The 23219-nt window shown below is 49.5% G+C and overlaps 1 protein-coding gene across 1 annotated transcript in view; it reads right to left on the reverse strand.

Moving 5' to 3' along the window:
- Positions 1-23219, reverse strand: part of xpc (xeroderma pigmentosum, complementation group C) — a 68036-nt gene that overhangs the window by 27327 nt on the left and 17490 nt on the right. Inside the window, 1 exon segment of the mRNA XM_072280216.1 lies at positions 1334-1454. Coding sequence (XP_072136317.1) covers positions 1334-1454 — 121 coding nt within the window.

The raw sequence follows: 23219 nt of genomic DNA on the forward strand, positions 1-23219 counted from the left end.
GAAGGAGGCCTGACCAGCGTCCCAGCCGGTATGAGATCGCACGAAGGGGGCCTGACCAGCGTTCCAGCCAGGCAGAGATATTTGTCTCCGAATGCCACCAGCTCACCAGCCCGGCCTCCTCCGTTGCACTCAGGTAGACCCCCAAGTAGAGGAGGTGGGTGGTGCTCCACACAAAGGGTCTCAGCCCCTCGGGTAGGGAGTCCACCTGCCACTGAGCCCCCCCAGGAGGCCTGCACTCTTCTCCCAGTTGAAAAGACACAGCCGAGAAGACCTGCTGGTGGTCTCGGATCTTCTGCACGTCAACTGGGTCGGTGATCATGAGGAGGATGTCGCTGGCATGAGCTGACAGGACAACCTCCATGTCTGGTCTGTGTCGAAGAAAACCCGTTAACCTGTGATGGAGCAGGGGCAGGAGTGGGTCCACCCCCTCCCGAAGCACACGGGTGCCGTCAGAGACCTGTTCACCTTCACTAGGGACTCTGTCGCAGTGTACAACAGTCAGACGTGGGCCACAAGATCAAGTCACACAGCCGATGGGGGGCAGAGAGAGGTCGCGCAACAGGGAGAGGGACAGCCGGGGGGGGGGGGGGGTCAGCGGGGGAAGGCCCAGCGGTATCACCCTGTGCCTCTGAGGCAGAGTTGGCCACCCGGGCAATTCTTCCAAATATGCCCAAACTCCTTACAGGCGTGGCACCTCGACTAACCCACAGACCGGGGACGGTACACTATCGCCCCTCAAAATAACCCTGAAGCTGCCCCTGGGCCCCACCCCGCTCCAGCTGCATCAGGAGACGGCGCTGGAATGAGACTAGGTGCTCATAACCCCGGTGAGGTGCCCTGTACTGTATAAGGGTTATTTCCGATCGCACCTCGCGATGGAGTGCAGACAGGGGAATGGGGCCCTGTCAGGGAGATGGGGGTAGATGTCTGAGAGGATTACCGACCACACGGGGCCCAACACCGGGTCCACCTGCATAAAAACCCTCCCCACCCTCCGCCCCTGACTCAGGGCCTGAGACACAGACCAAAAAACTGCACTGAACAGAATCCTTCCAGAAAAGGAAACTGCTTACTCTGCTGCCAAGATGATACTCCACACTTCCAGTCTTTGGGCAGTTTCCAAAACCGTTCTTTGGCAATTTTGCAGCAAACGAGGAGAGAGAGGTCCGATAGTGTGAGCCTCCCACAGTTCCTCCCCTCCCACAATAACACCCCAGGATTACAGGCTTTGCAGACACTCCTGTCTCTGCAGGTTCATTGCCACTAGCTAGCTGTGTGAGACCCTTGGAGAACCAGGCAGCCGTATAGTAACACCAATATTGAAACCACTGACCTGCTCTCTCGCTCCTTGGCATGTAATGGTGTCTCAATCTCGATCTGCAGAGGTTTCTCTGGAAGTTGAGGCTCAGTTACGGAAAAGGCCGAAGGTTCTTCAGCTGCTTCGTGTTGTAGCTCTGCCCAGAGAGAAGGGGATGTTTACACTGGTACAGGCACACAGACACCCTTGGCACTGCCCCACCAGCCGTGTCTACAGTTCCGACCTGGGGAACCTTCACCTGTTTGGACAGGCAAGCAAATCCTGGTAACCTGCAGAGTGAAGCTCCCTCCACATTGTCCCATCACACACTCCCGGGGTCAGGCACAGAGTGAAGTTCCCTCTACACTGTCCCATCACACACTCTCTCCACACCATCCCATCACACACTCCTAGGGTCAGACACAGAGTGAAGCTCCTTCCACACCGTCCCATCACACACTCCCGGGGTCAGACACAGAGTGAATCTCCCTCCACACCGTCCCATCACACACTCCCGGGGTCAGACAGAGTGAAGCTCCCTCCACACTGTCCCATCACACACTCCCGGGGTCAGTCACAGAGTGAAGCTCCCTCCACACCGTCCCATCACACACTCCCGGGGTCAGACACAGAGTGAAGCTCACTCCACACCGTCCCATCACACACTCCCGGGGTCAGACACAGAGTGAATCTCCCTCCACACTGTCCCATCACACACTGCTGGGGTCAGACACAGAGTGAAGCTCCCTCCACACCGTCCCATCACACACTCCCGGGGTCAGACACAGAGTGAAACTCTCTCCACACCGTCCCATCACACACTCCCAGGGTCAGACACAGAGTGAAACTCTCTCCACGCCACCGGATTTGAGTGCAACGTTAGAGAAGTTTTATTCCAGTGGTATTTGACGCCCAGCTGACACCTGGTCTGGGATATTATGTAGGTATCCTGTTTCCATACCCAAAGGACGATGCACTTCTGATGGGTGGGTGGGGTGGGGAGTGCGGTGACAGCTCGCACAGTGACCCCTGGGGTGGTGGGTTTGTTACACGAGCAGGGGTGGGGTGGGGAGTGCAGTGACAGCTCGCACAGTGACCCCTGGGGTGGTGGGTTTGTTACACGAGCAGGGGTTTTGCAAGCTTGTCTCAAGGGTGAGAAGTGATCACGGAAAGTCCAAAATTCCTCGTGGGGCAGCATGTGGGCGAGTGAGACGCTTTACACCGCCAGCGATCTGGGTCCAATCCTGTCTGTACGTTTACTTCTCCCCGTGTCCGCATGCTTTTCCTCTGGTGGTTCGGTTTTCTCCCACAGACCAAAGACATGCAGGATAAGGCCGGAAAGTTGTGGGCGTGCTGTGTTTGCCATACTTACAGACAATCTCCAGCAAGTCTTTGGACTGTGCTGGTCGTTGACACAAACAACACATTCCACCGTATATTTTGATGTACTTGTGACAAATAACGCTAATCTAGAAGGTCTTGAATGTGACAGTGAGTATAGGAATAGAGTGAGGTGGAGGATAAATGCGTGGCTGAGGGATTGGAGCAGGGGGCAGGGATTCAGATTTCTGGATCATTGGGACCTCTTTTGGCGCAGGCGTGACCTGTACAAAAAGGACGGGTTGCACTTGAATCCCAGGGGGACCAATATCCTGGCAGGGAGGTTTGCTAAGGCTATTGGGGAGAGTTTAAACTAGGATTGCTTGGGGGTGGGAACCGAACTGAAGAGATGGAGGAAGGGGCCGTTGACTCACAAATAGAGAAAGCTTGGAGAAAGTGCGAGAGGGAGGATAGGCAGGTGATAGAGAAGGAAGACTCTCAGACCAACGGTTTGAGGTATCTATTTTAATGCAAGGATTATTATACACAAAGCGGATGAGCTTAGAGTGTGGATCAGTACTTGGAGCTATGATTTTGTGGCCATTACAGAGACTTGGATGGCTCAGGGGCAGGAATGGTTACTTCAAGTGCCAGGCTTTAGATGTTTCAGAAAGGATAGGGAGGGAGGCAAAAGAGGTGGGTCGTGGCACTGTTGATCAGAGATAGTGTAATGGCTGCAGAAAAGGAGGAAGTCATGGAGGGATTGTCTGCGGGGTCTCTGTGGGTGGAAGTTAGGAACAGGAAGAGGTCAATAACTCTACTGGGTGGTTTTTTATAGCCCCCCCAACAGTAATAGGGACACTGAGGAGCAGATAGGGAGATAAATTCTGGAAAAGTGTAATAATAATAGGGTTGTTATGGTGGGAGATTTTAATTTCCCAAACATCAATTGGCATGTCCCTAGAGCAACGGCTTTAGATGGGATGGAGTGGAGTTTGTTAGGTGTGTTCAGGAAGGTTTCTTGACACAATATGTAGATAAGTCTACAAGAGGAGAGGCTGTACTTGATCTGGTATTGGGAAATGAACCTGGTCAGGTGTCAGATCTCTCAGTAGGAGAGCATTTTGGAGATAGTGATCACAATTCTATCTCTTTTGCCATAGCATTGGAGAGGGATAGGAACAGACAAGTTAGGAGAGTGTTTAATTGGAGTAAGGGGAAATATAAGGCTATCAGGCAAGAACTTGGAAGCGTAAATTGGAAACAGATGTTTTCAGGGAAACGTTCGGAAGATATGTGGCAAATGTTCAGGGATATTTGCGTGGAGTTCTACATAGGTATAGTCCAATGAGACAGGGAAAGGATGGTAGGATACAGGAACCATGGTATACAAAGGCTGTTGTAAATCTCGTCAAGAAGAGCTTACAAAACGTTCAAAAAATTAGGTAATGATAGAGATCTAGAAAATTATAAGGCTAGCAGGAAGGAGCTTAAGAATGAAATTAGGAGAGCCAGAAGGGGCCATGAGAAGGCTTTGGCAGACGAGATTAAGGAAAACCTCAAGGCATTCTACAAGTATGTGAAGAGCAAGAGGATAAGACGTGAAAGAACAGGACCAATCAAGTGTGACTGTGGAAAAGTGTGTGTGGAACCGGAGGAGAGAGCAGAGGTACTTAATGAATACTTTGCTTCAGTATTCACTACGGAAAAGGATCTTGGCGATTGTAGGGATGACTTACAGCAGACTGAAAAGATTGATCATGTAGATATTAAGAAAGAGGATGTGCTGGAGATTTTTGGAAAGCATCAAGTTGGTAAGTCAATGGGACCAGATGAGATGTACCCCAGGCTACTGTGGGAGGCGAGGGAGGAGATTGCTGAGCCTCTGGTGATGATCTTTGCATCATCAATGAGGATGGGGGAGGTTCTGAAGGATTGGAGAGTTACAGATGTTGTTCCATTATTCAAGAAAGGGAGTAGAGATAGCCCAGGAAATTATAGACCAGTGAGTCTTATTTCAGTGGTTGGTAAGTTGATGGAGAAGATCCTGAGAGGCAAGATACATGAATATTTGGAGACGCATAATATGATTAGGAATAGTCAGCATGGCTTTGTGAAAGGCAGGTTGTGTTTACGAGCCTGATTGAATTTTTTGAGGATGTGACTAAACACATTGATGAAGGTAGAGCAGTAGATGTAGTGTATATGGATTTCGGCAAAGCATTTGACAAGGTACCACATGCAAGGCTTATTGAGAAAGTAAGGAGGCATGGGATCCAAGGGGACATTGCTTTGTGGATCCAGAAATGGCTTGCCCACAGAAGGCAAAGAGTGGTTGTAGACGGGTCATATTCTGCATGGAGGTCAGTGACCGGTGGTGTGCCTCAGGGATCTGTTCTGAGACCCCTACTCTTTGTGATTTTTATAAATGACCTGGATGAGGAAGTGGAGGGATGGGTTAGTAAATTTAAATATACTGATGACACAAAGGTTGGGGGTGTTTTGGATAGTGTGGAGGGCAGTCTGAGGTTACAGCGGGACATTGATAGGATGCAAAACTGGGCTGAGAAGTGGCAGATGGAGTTCAACCCAGGTAAGTGTGAGGTGGTTCATTCTGGTAGGTCAAATATGATGACAGAATATAGTTTTACTGGTAAGGCTCCTGGCAGAGTGGAGGATCAGAGGGATCTTGGGGTCCGAGTCCATAGGACACTCAAAGCTGCTGCGCAGGTTGACTCTGTGGTTAAGGTATATGGTGCATTGGCCTTCATCAGTCGTGGGATTGAGTTTAGGAGCCGAGAGGTAATGTTGCAGCTATATAGGACCCTGGTCAGACCCCACTTGGAGTACTGTGCTCATTTCTGGTCGCCTCACTACAGGAAGGATGTGGAATCTATAGAAAGGATGCAGAGGAGATTTACAAGGATGTTGCCTGGGTTGGGGAGCATGCCTTATGAGAATAGGTTGAGTGAACTCCGCCTTTTCTCCTTGGAGCGACGGAGGATGAGAAGTGACCTGATAGAGGTGTATAAGATGATGAGAGGCATTGATCATGTGGATAGTCAGAGGCTTTTTCCCAGGGCTGAAATGGTTGCCACAAAAGCCACAGGTTTAAGGTACTGAGGAGTAGGTACAGAGGAGATATCGGGGTAACTATTTTACGCAGAGAGTGCTGAGTGTGTGGAATGGGCTGCCGGCAACGGTGGTGGTGGTAGATACGATAGGGTCTTTTAAGAGACTTCTGGATTGGTACATGGAGCTTAGAAATTACTAGGGTTACCCATAGCCCTCTATTTTTCTAATGTAGGGACATGTTCAGCACAACTTTGTGGGTCGAAGGACCTGTATTGTGCTGTAGGTTTTCTATGTTTCTATGACTTGCAGCTCGACAGGGGAGATGTGGGAATAGTGTTTGGGACTGGTCTCAGGGTGTCCTTTCTGGATTGGGATGACGAGGAAATACTCCATTTCTGAGGCTGTAGAGCCTCAGTTACCGAGTGTGATCAAAGAGAGGCATGTACATTACCAGCTGCCAATACAATCAGAGGGAACGGGTTCCGTGTGCGAAGAATGTACCATGAGTTTGAAAACTGAAGCAGATGTGAAGGGCTGGCTGCTCCCATATCTTGTGTGAGGCGGGCTGTCAGGCTGAGGACCATGCCCCACCGCTAGGCTGGTCGGCCAAAGCCCCCCACCGTCCCTCAGAGGGTGAACTCACCTTCCACATCTTCCCAGTCATCCTCGCTCTCCTCCGCTGAGCTGCCTTCCTCTGCCTCACCACCTGCCAAACTGGGAGAAAGCAGATGTTTGTGGGTGAAGGGCGGTCTCCAGCAGACACCCTAACACAATACACACAGCCATTTCCCACAGGCTCTTCCTGAGTCCTTCAGCCCCTCACAAACTGGTTATGATTGTCCCAGCCCCTCCACCTTCCTTCTGTGGGTGACGTCCAACTACCATCAGGAGGGGGTTAGTCCAGCTGGTTGAGTGGTGTCTGAACAGCCGGCGTCGCACTGAAATGCCAGCGAGGGCAAGAAACTGACGGTGGGCTTCAGGAAGGGGAGATCAAGGGAACACAGACCTGTCCTCGTCGAGGGATCAGCAGTGGAAACGGTGAGCGGTCTCAACACCCTGATACAATCTGGAAGAAGGCAGGCCAGTGGCTGCACCTCATGACGAGACTTGGGACATCAGCAAAGACTCTTTCCAATGTGTATCGATGCACAGCGGAGAGCACTCTGACTGGTCGCATCCCTGTTAGATACAGAGGGGCCACTACACAGGGTCAGAGGAAACACAGCTCCAGCATGGGCCAAGTCAAGTCAAGTCACTTCTTATTGTCATTTCAACCATAACTGCTGGTACAGAACATAGTAAAAATGAGACAACGTTTTCCAGGGCCATGGTGCTACATGAAACAATACAAAAACTACACTGAACTACGTCAGAAAAAACACAGAAACTACACTAGACTACAGACCTACCCAGGACTGCATAAAGTGCACAAAACAGTGCAGGCATTACAATAAATAATAAACAAGACAATAGGCACAGTAGAGGGCAGTAGGTTACTGTCAGTCCAGGCTCTGGGTATTGAGGAGTCTGATGGCTTGGGGGAAGAAACTGTTACATGGTCTGGTCGTGAGAGCCTGAATGCTTCGGTGCCTTTTGCCAGATGGCAGGAGGGAGAAGAGTTTGTATGAGGGGTGCGTGGGGTCCTTCATAATGCTGTTTGCTCTGCGGATGCGGCGTGTGGTGTAAATGTCTGTGATGGCGGGAAGAGAGACCCCGATGATCTTCTCAGCTGACCTTGTCCCACCATCGAGAGCCTCTTCAAAAGGAGATGCCCCATGATAGCATCCATCATTAAAGCCCTTACTATCCAGCACACTCCCTCCCTCCCTCCCTCCCTCCCTCCCTCCCTCCTCTCCTTACTACCATCAGGAGGAGTGGCAGGAGCCGGAGGTCCTGCGCTCAACGATTCAGGTGTAGCTTTTTCCCGCCCGCCGTCAGATATCTGAACGATGAACCTTTGAATGCTGCCTCGCTATTCCTTTTGCTGCACCAGTTATATGTGTAAGTGAAAGAGTTTTAAGCCTTTGCACTGAACTGCTGCCACAAAACAACAAACTTCACAGCACAGAGGCAGAAATAAACCCAATTCTGATTGACAACCCAGTCCTTTGTTACTCACAAATGCAAGTTTCCCACAAACTAAAGCTCAGTGCAGAGCCCCAGGCTCCAGCTCACCGCAGAGCCCCAGGCTCCAGCTCACCGCAGAGCCCCAGGCTCCAGCTCATCAGCACTGCCCCAGGCTCCAGCTCACCGCAGAGCCCCAGGCTCCAGCTCACCGCAGAGCCCCAGGCTCCAGCTCACCGCAGAGCCCCAGGCTCCAGCTCACCAGCACTGCCCCAGGCTCCAGCTCACCAGCACTGCCCCAGGCTCCAGCTCACCAGCACTGCCCTAACGTTGATAAAAGCCTGTCGAGTGCTATGGAGCCAAACTCACTCCAGTGTTTCCAGAACTCTTGGTTGACAGCCATCTTAATTCCACTCCCCAGGGAATCTTCCGAGAATGCTTCCCCACCTCCAGTTATAACACTTTATTACAGGGAGAGGCTGACCACGTTCGGACTTCATTCCCTGGAGCGCAGGAGATCGAGGATTTGATCAAGGGGTGTAGACGGGGTAAATGCCCGTAGGCTTTCCCCAGAGGTTGGGTGAGACTAGAACTAGAGGAGATAGGCAAAGGGTGAGTGGTGCGAAGTTTAAGGGGAACCTGAGAGGGAACTTCTTCATTCAGAGGGTGGTGAGATTTGCCAGTGGAAGCGAGGGACGCAGGTTCGATTTCAACACTTAAGAGAAGTTTGGATGGGAGGGGTGGGGAGGGTGATGATTCCAGGTGCAGGTCAGTGAGACGAGGGAGAGTACCAGTTCAGCTGGGAATGGACGGGCCGAATGCCCTGTTTCCGTGCTGTTGTGTTGGATAACTCCATTGGTCAGTTCTGTTTACCCTACAGTCAGAAGCCAGGCCCGAAGCCTACCTCACAACAAGAGATCTGCTCTCTCTTTCCTCCTTCACCGGGCAGCTCCCCACTTTGCCCCTGCCTCTTGGGGTTTTCCTCTTCGACGCTTTGCCAGTCGCAGGGACCGGACAGCCCCTCGGAGCCGCTGCTCGCTCCCCGCGGACTCTGGGCTTCACCCGAGGCTTTTCCATCTGGGAGTCCTGGATACCTGCTCATCGGGAAGAGAAGGATGCTTCAGACCGGGAATTGTATAACACCTATCTTTTCCACTGACAGCTGCCGTCTCGTAGACACGGCCCCGGGGACTGTCTAACAAACAGTTCACCTGCGTCACCTACAGAATCACAATAAATGAACAGGAAGGGGTCAATAACTCTACTGGGTATTTTGTTATGAACCACCCAATAGTAACAGGGACATCGAGGAGCAGATAGGGAGACAGATTCTGGAAAGGTGTAATAATAAAAGGGTTGTTAAAGTGGGAGATTTTAATTTCCCAAACATCAATTGGCATGTCCCTAGAACAAGGGGTTTAGATGGGATGGAGTTTAGGTGTGATCAGGAAGGTTTCTTGACACAAGATGCAGATAAGCCTACAAGAGGAGAGGCTGTGCTTGATCTGGTATTGGGAAATGAACCTGGTCAGGTGTCAGGTCTCTCAGTGGGAGAGCATTTTGGAGATAGTGATCACAATTCTTACCTCTTCTACCATAGCATTGGAGAGGGATAGGAACAGACAAGTTAGGAATGTGTTTAATTGGAGTAAAGGGAAATATGATATGTTAGATATGGCCCTTGTGGCTAAAGGGGAGGGAGTTAGATATGGCCCTTGTGGCTAAAGGGATCAGGGGGTATGGAGAGAAGGTAGGTACAGGTTTCTGAGTTGGATGATCAGCCATGATCATACTGAATGGCGGTGCAGGATCGAAGGGCCAAATGGCCTACTCCTGCACCTATTTTCTATGTTTCTATGAGGCTATCAGGCAAGAACGCGGAAGCATAAATTGGAAACAGATGTTCTCAGGGAAATGTACGGAAGAAATGTGGCAAATGTTCAGGGATATTTGTGTGGGGTTCTGCAAGGGTACATTCCAATGAAACAGGAAAAGGATAGTAGGGTACAGGAACCGTGGTGTACAAAGGGCTCTAGTCAAGAAGAAGAGCTTACGAAAGGTTCCAAAAATTAGGTGATGATATGAGATCTGGAAGATTATAAAGGCTAGCAGGAAGGAGCTTAAGAAAGAGATTAGAAGAGCCAGAAGGGGCCATGAGAAGGCCTTGGCGAGCAGGATTAAAGAAAACCCCAAGGCATTCTACAAGTATGTGAAGAGCAAGAGGCTAAGACGTGAGAGAATAGGACCAATCAAGTGTGACAGTGGAAAAGTGTGTATGGAACCGGAGGAGAGAGCAGAGGTACTTAATGAATACTTTGCTTCAGTATTCACTACAGAAAAGGATCTTGGCGATTGTAGGGATGACTTACAGTGGACTGAAAAGCTTGAGCATGTAGATATTGAGAAAGAGAATGTGCTGGAGATTTTTGGAAAGCATCAAGTTGGTAAGTCAATGGGACCAGATGAGATGTACCCCAGGCTACTGTGGGAGGCGAGGGAGGAGATTGCTGAGCCTCTGGTGATGATCTTTGCATCATCAATGAGGACGGGAGAGATTCCGGAGGATTGGAGAGTTGCGAATGTTTTTCCATTATTCAAGAAAGGGAGTAGAGATAGCCCAGGAAATTATAGACCAGTGAGTCTTATTTCAGTGGTTGGTAAGTTGATGGAGAAGATCCTGAGAGGCAAGATACATGAATATTTGGAGACGCATAACATGATTAGGAATAGTCAGCATGGCTTTGTGAAAGGCAGGTTGTGTTTTACGAGCCTGACTGAATTTTTTGAGGATGTGACTAAATACATTGATGAAGGTAGAGCAGTAGATGTAGTGTATATGGATTTCAGCAAGGCATTTGATAAGGTACCCCATGCAAGGCTTATTGAGAAAGTAAGGAGACATGGGATCCAAGGGGACATTGCTTTGTGGATCCAGAACTGGCTTGCCCACAGAAGGCAAAGAGTGGTTGTCGATGGGTCATATTCTGCATGGAGGCCAGTCACCAGTGGTGTGCCTCAGGGATCTGTTCTGAGATCCCTACTCTTCGTGATTTTTATAAATGACCTGGATGAGGAAGTGGAGGGACGGGTTAGTAAATTTGCTGATGACACAAAGGTTGGGGGTGTTGTGGATAGTATGGAGGGCTGTCAGAGGTTACAGCGGGACATTGATAAGATGCAAAACAGGGCTGAGAAGTGGCAGATGGAGTTCAACCCAGATAAGCGTGAGGTGGTTCATTTTGGTAGGTCAAATATGATGAAAGAATATAGTATTAATGGTAAGGCACTTGGCAGTGTGGAGGATCAGAGGGATCTTGGGGTCTGAGTCCATAGGACACTCAAAGATGCCGCACAGGTTGACTCTCTGGTTAAGAAAGCATACGGAGCATTGGCCTACATCAATCGTGGGATTGAGTTTAGGAGCCAAAAGGTAATATTGCAGATATACAAGGCCCTGGTCAGACCTCACTTGGAGTACTGTGCTCAGTTCTGGTTGCCTCACTACAGGAAGGATGTGGAAACCATAGAAAGGGTGCAGATGAGATTTACAAGGATGTTGCTTGGATTGGGGAGCATGCCTTATGAAAACAGGTTGAGTGAACTCAGCCTTTTCTCCTTGGAGCGACGGAGGACGAGAAGTTTCCTGATAGAGGTTTTTAAGATGATGAGAGGCATTGATCGTGTGGATAATCAGAGCCTTTTTCCCAGGCTGAAATGGCTGCCACAAGAAGCCACAGGTTTAAGGTGCTTGGGAGTAGGGGTAGGTGTCAGGGGTAAGTTTTTACGCAGAGAGTGGTGAGTGCGTGGAATGGGCTGCCGGAACGGTGGTGGTGGTGGCAGATACGATAGGGTCTTTTAAGAGACTTTTGGATTGGTACATGGAGCTTAGAAATTACTAGGGTTACCCATAGCCCTCTATTTTTCTAAGGTAGGGACATGTTCAGCACAACTTTGTGGGTCGAAGGACCTGCATTGTGCTGTAGGTTTTCTATGTTTCTATAACTTGCAGCTCGACAGGGGAGATGTGGGAATAGTGTTTGGGACTGGTCTCAGGGTGTCCTTTCTGGATTGGGATGACAAGGAAATACTCCATTTCTGAGGCTGTAGAGCCTCAGTTACCGAGTGTGATCAAAGAGAGGCATGTACATTACCAGCTGCCAATACAATCAGAGGGAACGGGTTTCGTTGTGTGAAGAATGTACCATGAGTTTGAAAACTGAAGCAGATGTGAAGGGGCTGGCTGCTCCCATATCTTGTGTGAGGCGGGCTGTCAGGCTGAGGACCATGTCCCACCGCTAGGCTGGTCGGCCAAAGCCCCCCACCGTCCCTCAGAGGGTGAACTCACCTTCCACATCTTCCCAGTCATCCTCGCTCTCCTCCAGTGAGCTGCCTTCTTCTGCCTCACCACCTGCCAAACTGGGAGAAAGCAGATGTTTGTGGGTGAAGGGCGGTCTCCAGCAGACACCCTAACACAATACACACAGCCATTTCCCACAGGCTCTTCCTGAGTCCTTCAGCCCCTCACAAACTGGTTATGATTGTCCCAGCCCCTCCACCTTCCCTTCTGTGAGTGACGACCAACTACCATCAGGAGGGGGTTAGGCCAGCTGGTTGAGTGGTGTCTGAACAGCGGCGTCGCACTGAAATGCCAGCGAGGGCAGGAAACTGACGGTGGGCTTCAGGAAGGGGAGATCAAGGGAACACAGACCTGTCCTCGTCGAGGGATCAGCAGTGGAAACGGTGAGCGGTCTCAACACCCTGATACAATCTGGAAGAAGGCAGGCCAGTGGCTGCACCTCATGACGAGACTTGGGACATCAGCAAAGACTCTTCCAATGTGTATCGATGCACAGCGGAGAGCACTCTGACTGGTCGCATCCCTGTTACATACAGAGGGGCCACTACACAGGGTCAGAGGAAACACAGCTCCAGCATGGGCCAAGTCAAGTCAAGGTCACTTTTTATTGTCATTTCAACCATAACTGCTGGTACAGAACATAGTAAAAATGAGACAACGTTTTCCAGGGCCATGGTGCTACATGAAACAATACAAAAACTACACTGAACTACGTCAGAAAAAACACAGAAACTACACTAGACTACAGACCTACCCAGGACTGCATAAAGTGCACAAAACAGTGCGGGCATTACAATAAATAATAAACAAGACAATAGGCCACAGTAGAGGGCAAGTAGGTTGCTGTCAGTCCAGCTCTGGGTATTGAGGAGTCTGATGACTTCGGGGAAGAAACTGTTACATAGTCTGGTCGTGAGGGCCCGAATGCTTCAGTGCCTTTTGCCAGATGGCAGGAGGGAGAAGTTTGTATGAGGGGTGCGTGGGGTCCTTCATAATGCTGTTTGCTTTGCGGATGCGGCGTGTGGTGTAAATGTCTGTGATGGCGGGAAGAGAGACCCCGATGATCTCCTCAGCTGACCTTGTCCCACCATCGAGAGCCTCTTCAAAAGGAGATGCCCCATGATAGCATCCATCATTAAGGCCCTTACTATCCAGGACACTCCCTCCCTCCCTCCTCTCCTTACTACCATCAGGAGGAGTGGCAGGAGCCGGAGGTCCTGCGCTCAACGATTCAGGTGTAGCTTTTTCCCGCCCGCCGTCAGATATCTGAACGATGAACCTTTGAATGCTGCCTCGCTATTCCTTTTGCTGCACCAGTTATATGTGTAAGTGAAAGAGTTTTAAGCCTTTGCACTGAACTGCTGCCACAAAACAACAAACTTCACAGCACAGAGGCAGAAATAAACCCAATTCTGATTGACAACCCAGTCCTTTGTTACTCACAAATGCAAGTTTCCCACAAACTAAAGCTCAGTGCAGAGCCCCAGGCTCCAGCTCACCGCAGAGCCCCAGGCTCCAGCTCATCAGCACTGCCCCAGGCTCCAGCTCACCGCAGAGCCCCAGGCTCCAGCTCACCGCAGAGCCCAGGCTCCAGCTCACCGCAGAGCCCCAGGCTCCAGCTCACCAGCACTGCCCTAACGTTGATAAAAGCCTGTCGAGTGCTATGGAGCCAAACTCACTCCACTGTTCGAGAACTCTTGGTTGACAGCCACTCTTAATTCCACTCCCCGGGGAATCGTCCGAGAATGCTTCCCCACCTCCAGTTATAACACTTTATTACAGGAGAGGCTGACCACGTTCGGACTTCATTCCCTGGAGCGTAGGAGATCGAGGATTTGATCAAGGGGTGTAGACGGGGTAAATGCCCGTAGGCTTTCCCCAGAGGTTGGGTGAGACTAGAACTAGAGGAGATAGGCGACGGGTGAGTGGTGCGAAGTTTAAGGGGAACCTGAGAGGGAACTTCTTCACTCAGAGGGTGGTGAGATTTGCCAGTGGAAGCGAGGGACGCAGGTTCGATTTCAACATTTAAGAGAAGTTTGGATGGGAGGGGTGGGGGAGGGTGATGATTCCAGGTGCAGGTCAGTGAGACGAGGGAGAGTACCAGTTCAGCTGGGAATGGACGGGCCGAATGCCCTGTTTCCGTGCTGTTGTGTTGGATAACTCCATTGGTCAGTTCTGTTTACCCTACAGTCAGATACCAGGCCCGAAGCCTACCTCACAAGAAGAGATCTGCTCTCTCTTTCCTCCTTCACCGGGCAGCTCCCCACTTTTGCCCCTGCCCCTTGGGGTTTTCCTCTTCGACGCTTTCCCAGTTGCAGGGACCTGACAGCCCCTTGGAGCCGCTGCTCGCTCCCCGCGGACTCTGGGCTTCACCCGAGGCTTTTCCATCTGGAAGTCCTGGATACTGCTCATCGGGAAGAGAAGGATGCTTCAGACCGGGAATTGTATAACACCTATCTTTTCCACTGACAGCTGCCGTCTCGTAGACACGGCCCCGGGGACTGTCTAACAAACAGTTCACCTGCGTCACCTACAGAATCACAATAAATGAACAGGAAGGGGTCAATAACTCTACTGGGTATTTTGTTATGAACCACCCAATAGTAACAGGGACATCGAGGAGCAGATAGGGAGACAGATTCTGGAAAGGTGTAATAATAAAAGGGTTGTTAAAGTGGGAGATTTTAATTTCCCAAACATCAATTGGCATGTCCCTAGAACAAGGGGTTTAGATGGGATGGAGTTTAGGTAGTGATCAGGAAGGTTTCTTGACACAAGATGCAGATAAGCCTACAAGAGGAGAGGCTGTGCTTGATCTGGTATTGGGAAATGAACCTGGTCAGGTGTCAGGTCTCTCAGTGGGAGAGCATTTTGGAGATAGTGATCACAATTCTTACCTCTTCTACCATAGCATTGGAGAGGGATAGGAACAGACAAGTTAGGAATGTGTTTAATGGAGTAAAGGGAAATATGATATGTTAGATATGGCCCTTGTGGCTAAAGGGGAGGGAGTTAGATATGGCCCTTGTGGCTAAAGGGATCAGGGGGTATGGAGAGAAGGTAGGTACAGGTTTCTGAGTTGGATGATCAGCCATGATCATACTGAATGGCGGTGCAGGATCGAAGGGCCAAATGGCCTACTCCTGCACCTATTTTCTATGTTTCTATGAGGCTATCAGGCAAGAACGCGGAAGCATAAATTGGAAACAGATGTTCTCAGGGAAATGTACGGAAGAAATGTGGCAAATGTTCAGGATATTTTGTGTGGGGTTCTGCAAGGGTACATTCCAATGAAACAGGAAAAGGATAGTAGGGTACAGGAACCGTGGTGTACAAAGGGCTCTAGTCAAGAAGAAGAGCTTACGAAAGGTTCCAAAAATTAGGTGATGATATGAGATCTGGAAGATTATAAAGGCTAGCAGGAAGGAGCTTAAGAAAGAGATTAGAAGAGCCAGAAGGGGCCATGAGAAGGCCTTGGCGAGCAGGATTAAAGAAAACCCAAGGCATTCTACAAGTATGTGAAGAGCAAGAGGCTAAGACGTGAGAGAATAGGACCAATCAAGTGTGACAGTGGAAAAGTGTGTATGGAACCGGAGGAGAGAGCAGAGGTACTTAATGAATACTTTGCTTCAGTATTCACTACAGAAAAGGATCTTGGCGATTGTAGGGATGACTTACAGTGGACTGAAAAGCTTGAGCATGTAGATATTGAGAAAGAGAATGTGCTGGAGATTTTTGGAAAGCATCAAGTTGGTAAGTCAATGGGACCAGATGAGATGTACCCCAGGCTACTGTGGGAGGCGAGGGAGGAGATTGCTGAGCCTCTGGTGATGATCTTTGCATCATCAATGAGGACGGGAGAGATTCCGGAGGATTGGAGAGTTGCGAATGTTTTTCCATTATTCAAGAAAGGGAGTAGAGATAGCCCAGGAAATTATAGACCAGTGAGTCTTATTTCAGTGGTTGGTAAGTTGAATGGAGAAGATCCTGAGAGGCAAGATACATGAATATTTGGAGACGCATAACATGATTAGGAATAGTCAGCATGGCTTTGTGAAAGGCAGGTTGTGTTTTACGAGCCTGACTGAATTTTTTGAGGATGTGACTAAATACATTGATGAAGGTAGAGCAGTAGATGTAGTGTATATGGATTTCAGCAAGGCATTTGATAAGGTACCCCATGCAAGGCTTATTGAGAAAGTAAGGAGACATGGGATCCAAGGGGACATTGCTTTGTGGATCCAGAACTGGCTTGCCCACAGAAGGCAAAGAGTGGTTGTCGATGGGTCATATTCTGCATGGAGGCCAGTCACCAGTGGTGTGCCTCAGGGATCTGTTCTGAGATCCCTACTCTTCGTGATTTTTTATAAATGACCTGATGAGGAAGTGGAGGGACGGGTTAGTAAATTTGCTGATGACACAAAGGTTGGGGGTGTTGTGGATAGTATGGAGGGCTGTCAGAGGTTACAGCGGGACATTGATAAGATGCAAAACAGGGCTGAGAAGTGGCAGATGGAGTTCAACCCAGATAAGCGTGAGGTGGTTCATTTTGGTAGGTCAAATATGATGAAAGAATATAGTATTAATGGTAAGGCACTTGGCAGTGTGGAGGATCAGAGGGATCTTGGGGTCTGAGTCCATAGGACACTCAAAGATGCCGCACAGGTTGACTCTCTGGTTAAGAAAGCATACGGAGCATTGGCCTACATCAATCGTGGGATTGAGTTTAGGAGCCAAAAGGTAATATTGCAGATATACAAGGCCCTGGTCAGACCTCACTTGGAGTACTGTGCTCAGTTCTGGTTGCCTCACTACAGGAAGGATGTGGAAACCATAGAAAGGGTGCAGATGAGATTTACAAGGATGTTGCTTGGATTGGGGAGCATGCCTTATGAAAACAGGTTGAGTGAACTCAGCCTTTTCTCCTTGGAGCGACGGAGGACGAGAAGTTTCCTGATAGAGGTTTTTAAGATGATGAGAGGCATTGATCGTGTGGATAATCAGAGCCTTTTTCCCAGGCTGAAATGGCTGCCACAAGAAGCCACAGGTTTAAGGTGCTTGGGAGTAGGGGTAGGTGTCAGGGGTAAGTTTTTACGCAGAGAGTGGTGAGTGCGTGGAATGGGCTGCCGGCAACGGTGGTGGTGGTGGCAGATACGATAGGGTCTTTTAAGAGACTTTTGGATTGGTACATGGAGCTTAGAAATTACTAGGGTTACCCATAGCCCTCTATTTTTCTAAGGTAGGGACATGTTCAGCACAACTTTGTGGGTCGAAGGACCTGCATTGTGCTGTAGGTTTTCTATGTTTCTATAACTTGCAGCTCGACAGGGGAGATGTGGGAATAGTGTTTGGGACTGGTCTCAGGGTGTCCTTTCTGGATTGGGATGACAAGGAAATACTCCATTTCTGAGGCTGTAGAGCCTCAGTTACCGAGTGTGATCAAAGAGAGGCATGTACATTACCAGCTGCCAATACAATCAGAGGGAACGGGTTTCGTGTGTGAAGAATGTACCATGAGTTTGAAAACTGAAGCAGATGTGAAGGGCTGGCTGCTCCCATATCTTGTGTGAGGCGGGCTGTCAGGCTGAGGACCATGTCCCACCGCTAGGCTGGTCGGCCAAAGCCCCCCACCGTCCCTCAGAGGGTGAACTCACCTTCCACATCTTCCCAGTCATCCTCGCTCTCCTCCAGTGAGCTGCCTTCTTCTGCCTCACCACCTGCCAAACTGGGAGAAAGCAGATGTTTGTGGGTGAAGGGCGGTCTCCAGCAGACACCCTAACACAATACACACAGCCATTTCCCACAGGCTCTTCCTGAGTCCTTCAGCCCCTCACAAACTGGTTATGATTGTCCCAGCCCCTCCACCTTCCTTCTGTGAGTGACGACCAACTACCATCAGGAGGGGGTTAGGCCAGCTGGTTGAGTGGTGTCTGAACAGCCGGCGTCGCACTGAAATGCCAGCGAGGGCAGGAAACTGACGGTGGGCTTCAGGAAGGGGAGATCAAGGGAACACAGACCTGTCCTCGTCGAGGGATCAGCAGTGGAAACGGTGAGCGGTCTCAACACCCTGATACAATCTGGAAGAAGGCAGGCCAGTGGCTGCACCTCATGACGAGACTTGGGACATCAGCAAAGACTCTTTCCAATGTGTATCGATGCACAGCGGAGAGCACTCTGACTGGTCGCATCCCTGTTACATACAGAGGGGCCACTACACAGGGTCAGAGGAAACACAGCTCCAGCATGGGCCAAGTCAAGTCAAGTCACTTTTTATTGTCATTTCAACCATAACTGCTGGTACAGAACATAGTAAAAATGAGACAACGTTTTCCAGGGCCATGGTGCTACATGAAACAATACAAAAACTACACTGAACTACGTCAGAAAAAACACAGAAACTACACTAGACTACAGACCTACCCAGGACTGCATAAAGTGCACAAAACAGTGCGGGCATTACAATAAATAATAAACAAGACAATAGGCACAGTAGAGGGCAGTAGGTTGCTGTCAGTCCAGGCTCTGGGTATTGAGGAGTCTGATGACTTCGGGGAAGAAACTGTTACATAGTCTGGTCGTGAGGGCCCGAATGCTTCAGTGCCTTTTGCCAGATGGCAGGAGGGAGAAGTTTGTATGAGGGGTGCGTGGGGTCCTTCATAATGCTGTTTGCTTTGCGGATGCGGCGTGTGGTGTAAATGTCTGTGATGGCGGGAAGAGAGACCCCGATGATCTCCTCAGCTGACCTTGTCCCACCATCGAGAGCCTCTTCAAAAGGAGATGCCCCATGATAGCATCCATCATTAAGGCCCTTACTATCCAGGACACTCCCTCCCTCCCTCCTCTCCTTACTACCATCAGGAGGAGTGGCAGGAGCCGGAGGTCCTGCGCTCAACGATTCAGGTGTAGCTTTTTCCCGCCCGCCGTCAGATATCTGAACGATGAACCTTTGAATGCTGCCTCGCTATTCCTTTTGCTGCACCAGTTATATGTGTAAGTGAAAGAGTTTTAAGCCTTTGCACTGAACTGCTGCCACAAAACAACAAACTTCACAGCACAGAGGCAGAAATAAACCCAATTCTGATTGACAACCCAGTCCTTTGTTACTCACAAATGCAAGTTTCCCACAAACTAAAGCTCAGTGCAGAGCCCCAGGCTCCAGCTCACCGCAGAGCCCCAGGCTCCAGCTCATCAGCACTGCCCCAGGCTCCAGCTCACCGCAGAGCCCCAGGCTCCAGCTCACCGCAGAGCCCCAGGCTCCAGCTCACCGCAGAGCCCCAGGCTCCAGCTCACCAGCACTGCCCTAACGTTGATAAAAGCCTGTCGAGTGCTATGGAGCCAAACTCACTCCACTGTTTCGAGAACTCTTGGTTGACAGCCATCTTAATTCCACTCCCCGGGGAATCGTCCGAGAATGCTTCCCCACCTCCAGTTATAACACTTTATTACAGGGAGAGGCTGACCACGTTCGGACTTCATTCCCTGGAGCGTAGGAGATCGAGGATTTGATCAAGGGGTGTAGACGGGGTAAATGCCCGTAGGCTTTCCCCAGAGGTTGGGTGAGACTAGAACTAGAGGAGATAGGCGACGGGTGAGTGGTGCGAAGTTTAAGGGGAACCTGAGAGGGAACTTCTTCACTCAGAGGGTGGTGAGATTTGCCAGTGGAAGCGAGGGACGCAGGTTCGATTTCAACATTTAAGAGAAGTTTGGATGGGAGGGGTGGGGAGGGTGATGATTCCAGGTGCAGGTCAGTGAGACGAGGGAGAGTACCAGTTCAGCTGGGAATGGACGGGCCGAATGCCCTGTTTCCGTGCTGTTGTGTTGGATAACTCCATTGGTCAGTTCTGTTTACCCTACAGTCAGATACCAGGCCCGAAGCCTACCTCACAAGAAGAGATCTGCTCTCTCTTTCCTCCTTCACCGGGCAGCTCCCCACTTTGCCCCTGCCCCTTGGGGTTTTCCTCTTCGACGCTTTCCCAGTTGCAGGGACCTGACAGCCCCTTGGAGCCGCTGCTCGCTCCCCGCGGACTCTGGGCTTCACCCGAGGCTTTTCCATCTGGAAGTCCTGGATACCTGCTCATCGGGAAGAGAAGGATGCTTCAGACCGGGAATTGTATAACACCTATCTTTTCCACTGACAGCTGCCGTCTCGTAGACACGGCCCCGGGACTGTCTAACAAACAGTTCACCTGCGTCACCTACAGAATCACAATAAATGAACAGGAAGGGGTCAATAACTCTACTGGGTATTTTGTTATGAACCACCCAATAGTAACAGGGACATCGAGGAGCAGATAGGGAGACAGATTCTGGAAAGGTGTAATAATAAAAGGGTTGTTAAAGTGGGAGATTTTAATTTCCCAAACATCAATTGGCATGTCCCTAGAACAAGGGGTTTAGATGGGATGGAGTTTAGGTGTGATCAGGAAGGTTTCTTGACACAAGATGCAGATAAGCCTACAAGAGGAGAGGCTGTGCTTGATCTGGTATTGGGAAATGAACCTGGTCAGGTGTCAGGTCTCTCAGTGGGAGAGCATTTTGGAGATAGTGATCACAATTCTTACCTCTTCTACCATAGCATTGGAGAGGGATAGGAACAGACAAGTTAGGAATGTGTTTAATTGGAGTAAAGGGAAATATGATATGTTAGATATGGCCCTTGTGGCTAAAGGGGAGGGAGTTAGATATGGCCCTTGTGGCTAAAGGGATCAGGGGGTATGGAGAGAAGGTAGGTACAGGTTTCTGAGTTGGATGATCAGCCATGATCATACTGAATGGCGGTGCAGGATCGAAGGGCCAAATGGCCTACTCCTGCACCTATTTTCTATGTTTCTATGAGGCTATCAGGCAAGAACGCGGAAGCATAAATTGGAAACAGATGTTCTCAGGGAAATGTACGGAAGAAATGTGGCAAATGTTCAGGGATATTTGTGTGGGGTTCTGCAAGGGTACATTCCAATGAAACAGGAAAAGGATAGTAGGGTACAGGAACCGTGGTGTACAAAGGGCTCTAGTCAAGAAGAAGAGCTTACGAAAGGTTCCAAAAATTAGGTGATGATATGAGATCTGGAAGATTATAAAGGCTAGCAGGAAGGAGCTTAAGAAAGAGATTAGAAGAGCCAGAAGGGGCCATGAGAAGGCCTTGGCGAGCAGGATTAAAGAAAACCCCAAGGCATTCTACAAGTATGTGAAGAGCAAGAGGCTAAGACGTGAGAGAATAGGACCAATCAAGTGTGACAGTGGAAAAGTGTGTATGGAACCGGAGGAGAGAGCAGAGGTACTTAATGAATACTTTGCTTCAGTATTCACTACAGAAAAGGATCTTGGCGATTGTAGGGATGACTTACAGTGGACTGAAAAGCTTGAGCATGTAGATATTGAGAAAGAGAATGTGCTGGAGATTTTTGGAAAGCATCAAGTTGGTAAGTCAATGGGACCAGATGAGATGTACCCCAGGCTACTGTGGGAGGCGAGGGAGGAGATTGCTGAGCCTCTGGTGATGATCTTTGCATCATCAATGAGGACGGGAGAGATTCCGGAGGATTGGAGAGTTGCGAATGTTTTTCCATTATTCAAGAAAGGGAGTAGAGATAGCCCAGGAAATTATAGACCAGTGAGTCTTATTTCAGTGGTTGGTAAGTTGATGGAGAAGATCCTGAGAGGCAAGATACATGAATATTTGGAGACGCATAACATGATTAGGAATAGTCAGCATGGCTTTGTGAAAGGCAGGTTGTGTTTTACGAGCCTGACTGAATTTTTTGAGGATGTGACTAAATACATTGATGAAGGTAGAGCAGTAGATGTAGTGTATATGGATTTCAGCAAGGCATTTGATAAGGTACCCCATGCAAGGCTTATTGAGAAAGTAAGGAGACATGGGATCCAAGGGGACATTGCTTTGTGGATCCAGAACTGGCTTGCCCACAGAAGGCAAAGAGTGGTTGTCGATGGGTCATATTCTGCATGGAGGCCAGTCACCAGTGGTGTGCCTCAGGGATCTGTTCTGAGATCCCTACTCTTCGTGATTTTTATAAATGACCTGGATGAGGAAGTGGAGGGACGGGTTAGTAAATTTGCTGATGACACAAAGGTTGGGGGTGTTGTGGATAGTATGGAGGGCTGTCAGAGGTTACAGCGGGACATTGATAAGATGCAAAACAGGGCTGAGAAGTGGCAGATGGAGTTCAACCCAGATAAGCGTGAGGTGGTTCATTTTGGTAGGTCAAATATGATGAAAGAATATAGTATTAATGGTAAGGCACTTGGCAGTGTGGAGGATCAGAGGGATCTTGGGGTCTGAGTCCATAGGACACTCAAAGATGCCGCACAGGTTGACTCTCTGGTTAAGAAAGCATACGGAGCATTGGCCTACATCAATCGTGGGATTGAGTTTAGGAGCCAAAAGGTAATATTGCAGATATACAAGGCCCTGGTCAGACCTCACTTGGAGTACTGTGCTCAGTTCTGGTTGCCTCACTACAGGAAGGATGTGGAAACCATAGAAAGGGTGCAGATGAGATTTACAAGGATGTTGCTTGGATTGGGGAGCATGCCTTATGAAAACAGGTTGAGTGAACTCAGCCTTTTCTCCTTGGAGCGACGGAGGACGAGAAGTTTCCTGATAGAGGTTTTTAAGATGATGAGAGGCATTGATCGTGTGGATAATCAGAGCCTTTTTCCCAGGCTGAAATGGCTGCCACAAGAAGCCACAGGTTTAAGGTGCTTGGGAGTAGGGGTAGGTGTCAGGGGTAAGTTTTTACGCAGAGAGTGGTGAGTGCGTGGAATGGGCTGCCGGCAACGGTGGTGGTGGTGGCAGATACGATAGGGTCTTTTAAGAGACTTTTGGATTGGTACATGGAGCTTAGAAATTACTAGGGTTACCCATAGCCCTCTATTTTTCTAAGGTAGGGACATGTTCAGCACAACTTTGTGGGTCGAAGGACCTGCATTGTGCTGTAGGTTTTCTATGTTTCTATAACTTGCAGCTCGACAGGGGAGATGTGGGAATAGTGTTTGGGACTGGTCTCAGGGTGTCCTTTCTGGATTGGGATGACAAGGAAATACTCCATTTCTGAGGCTGTAGAGCCTCAGTTACCGAGTGTGATC

This window comes from Mobula birostris, chromosome 16, assembly GCF_030028105.1.
Source record: "Mobula birostris isolate sMobBir1 chromosome 16, sMobBir1.hap1, whole genome shotgun sequence".
NCBI lineage: Eukaryota > Metazoa > Chordata > Chondrichthyes > Myliobatiformes > Myliobatidae > Mobula > Mobula birostris.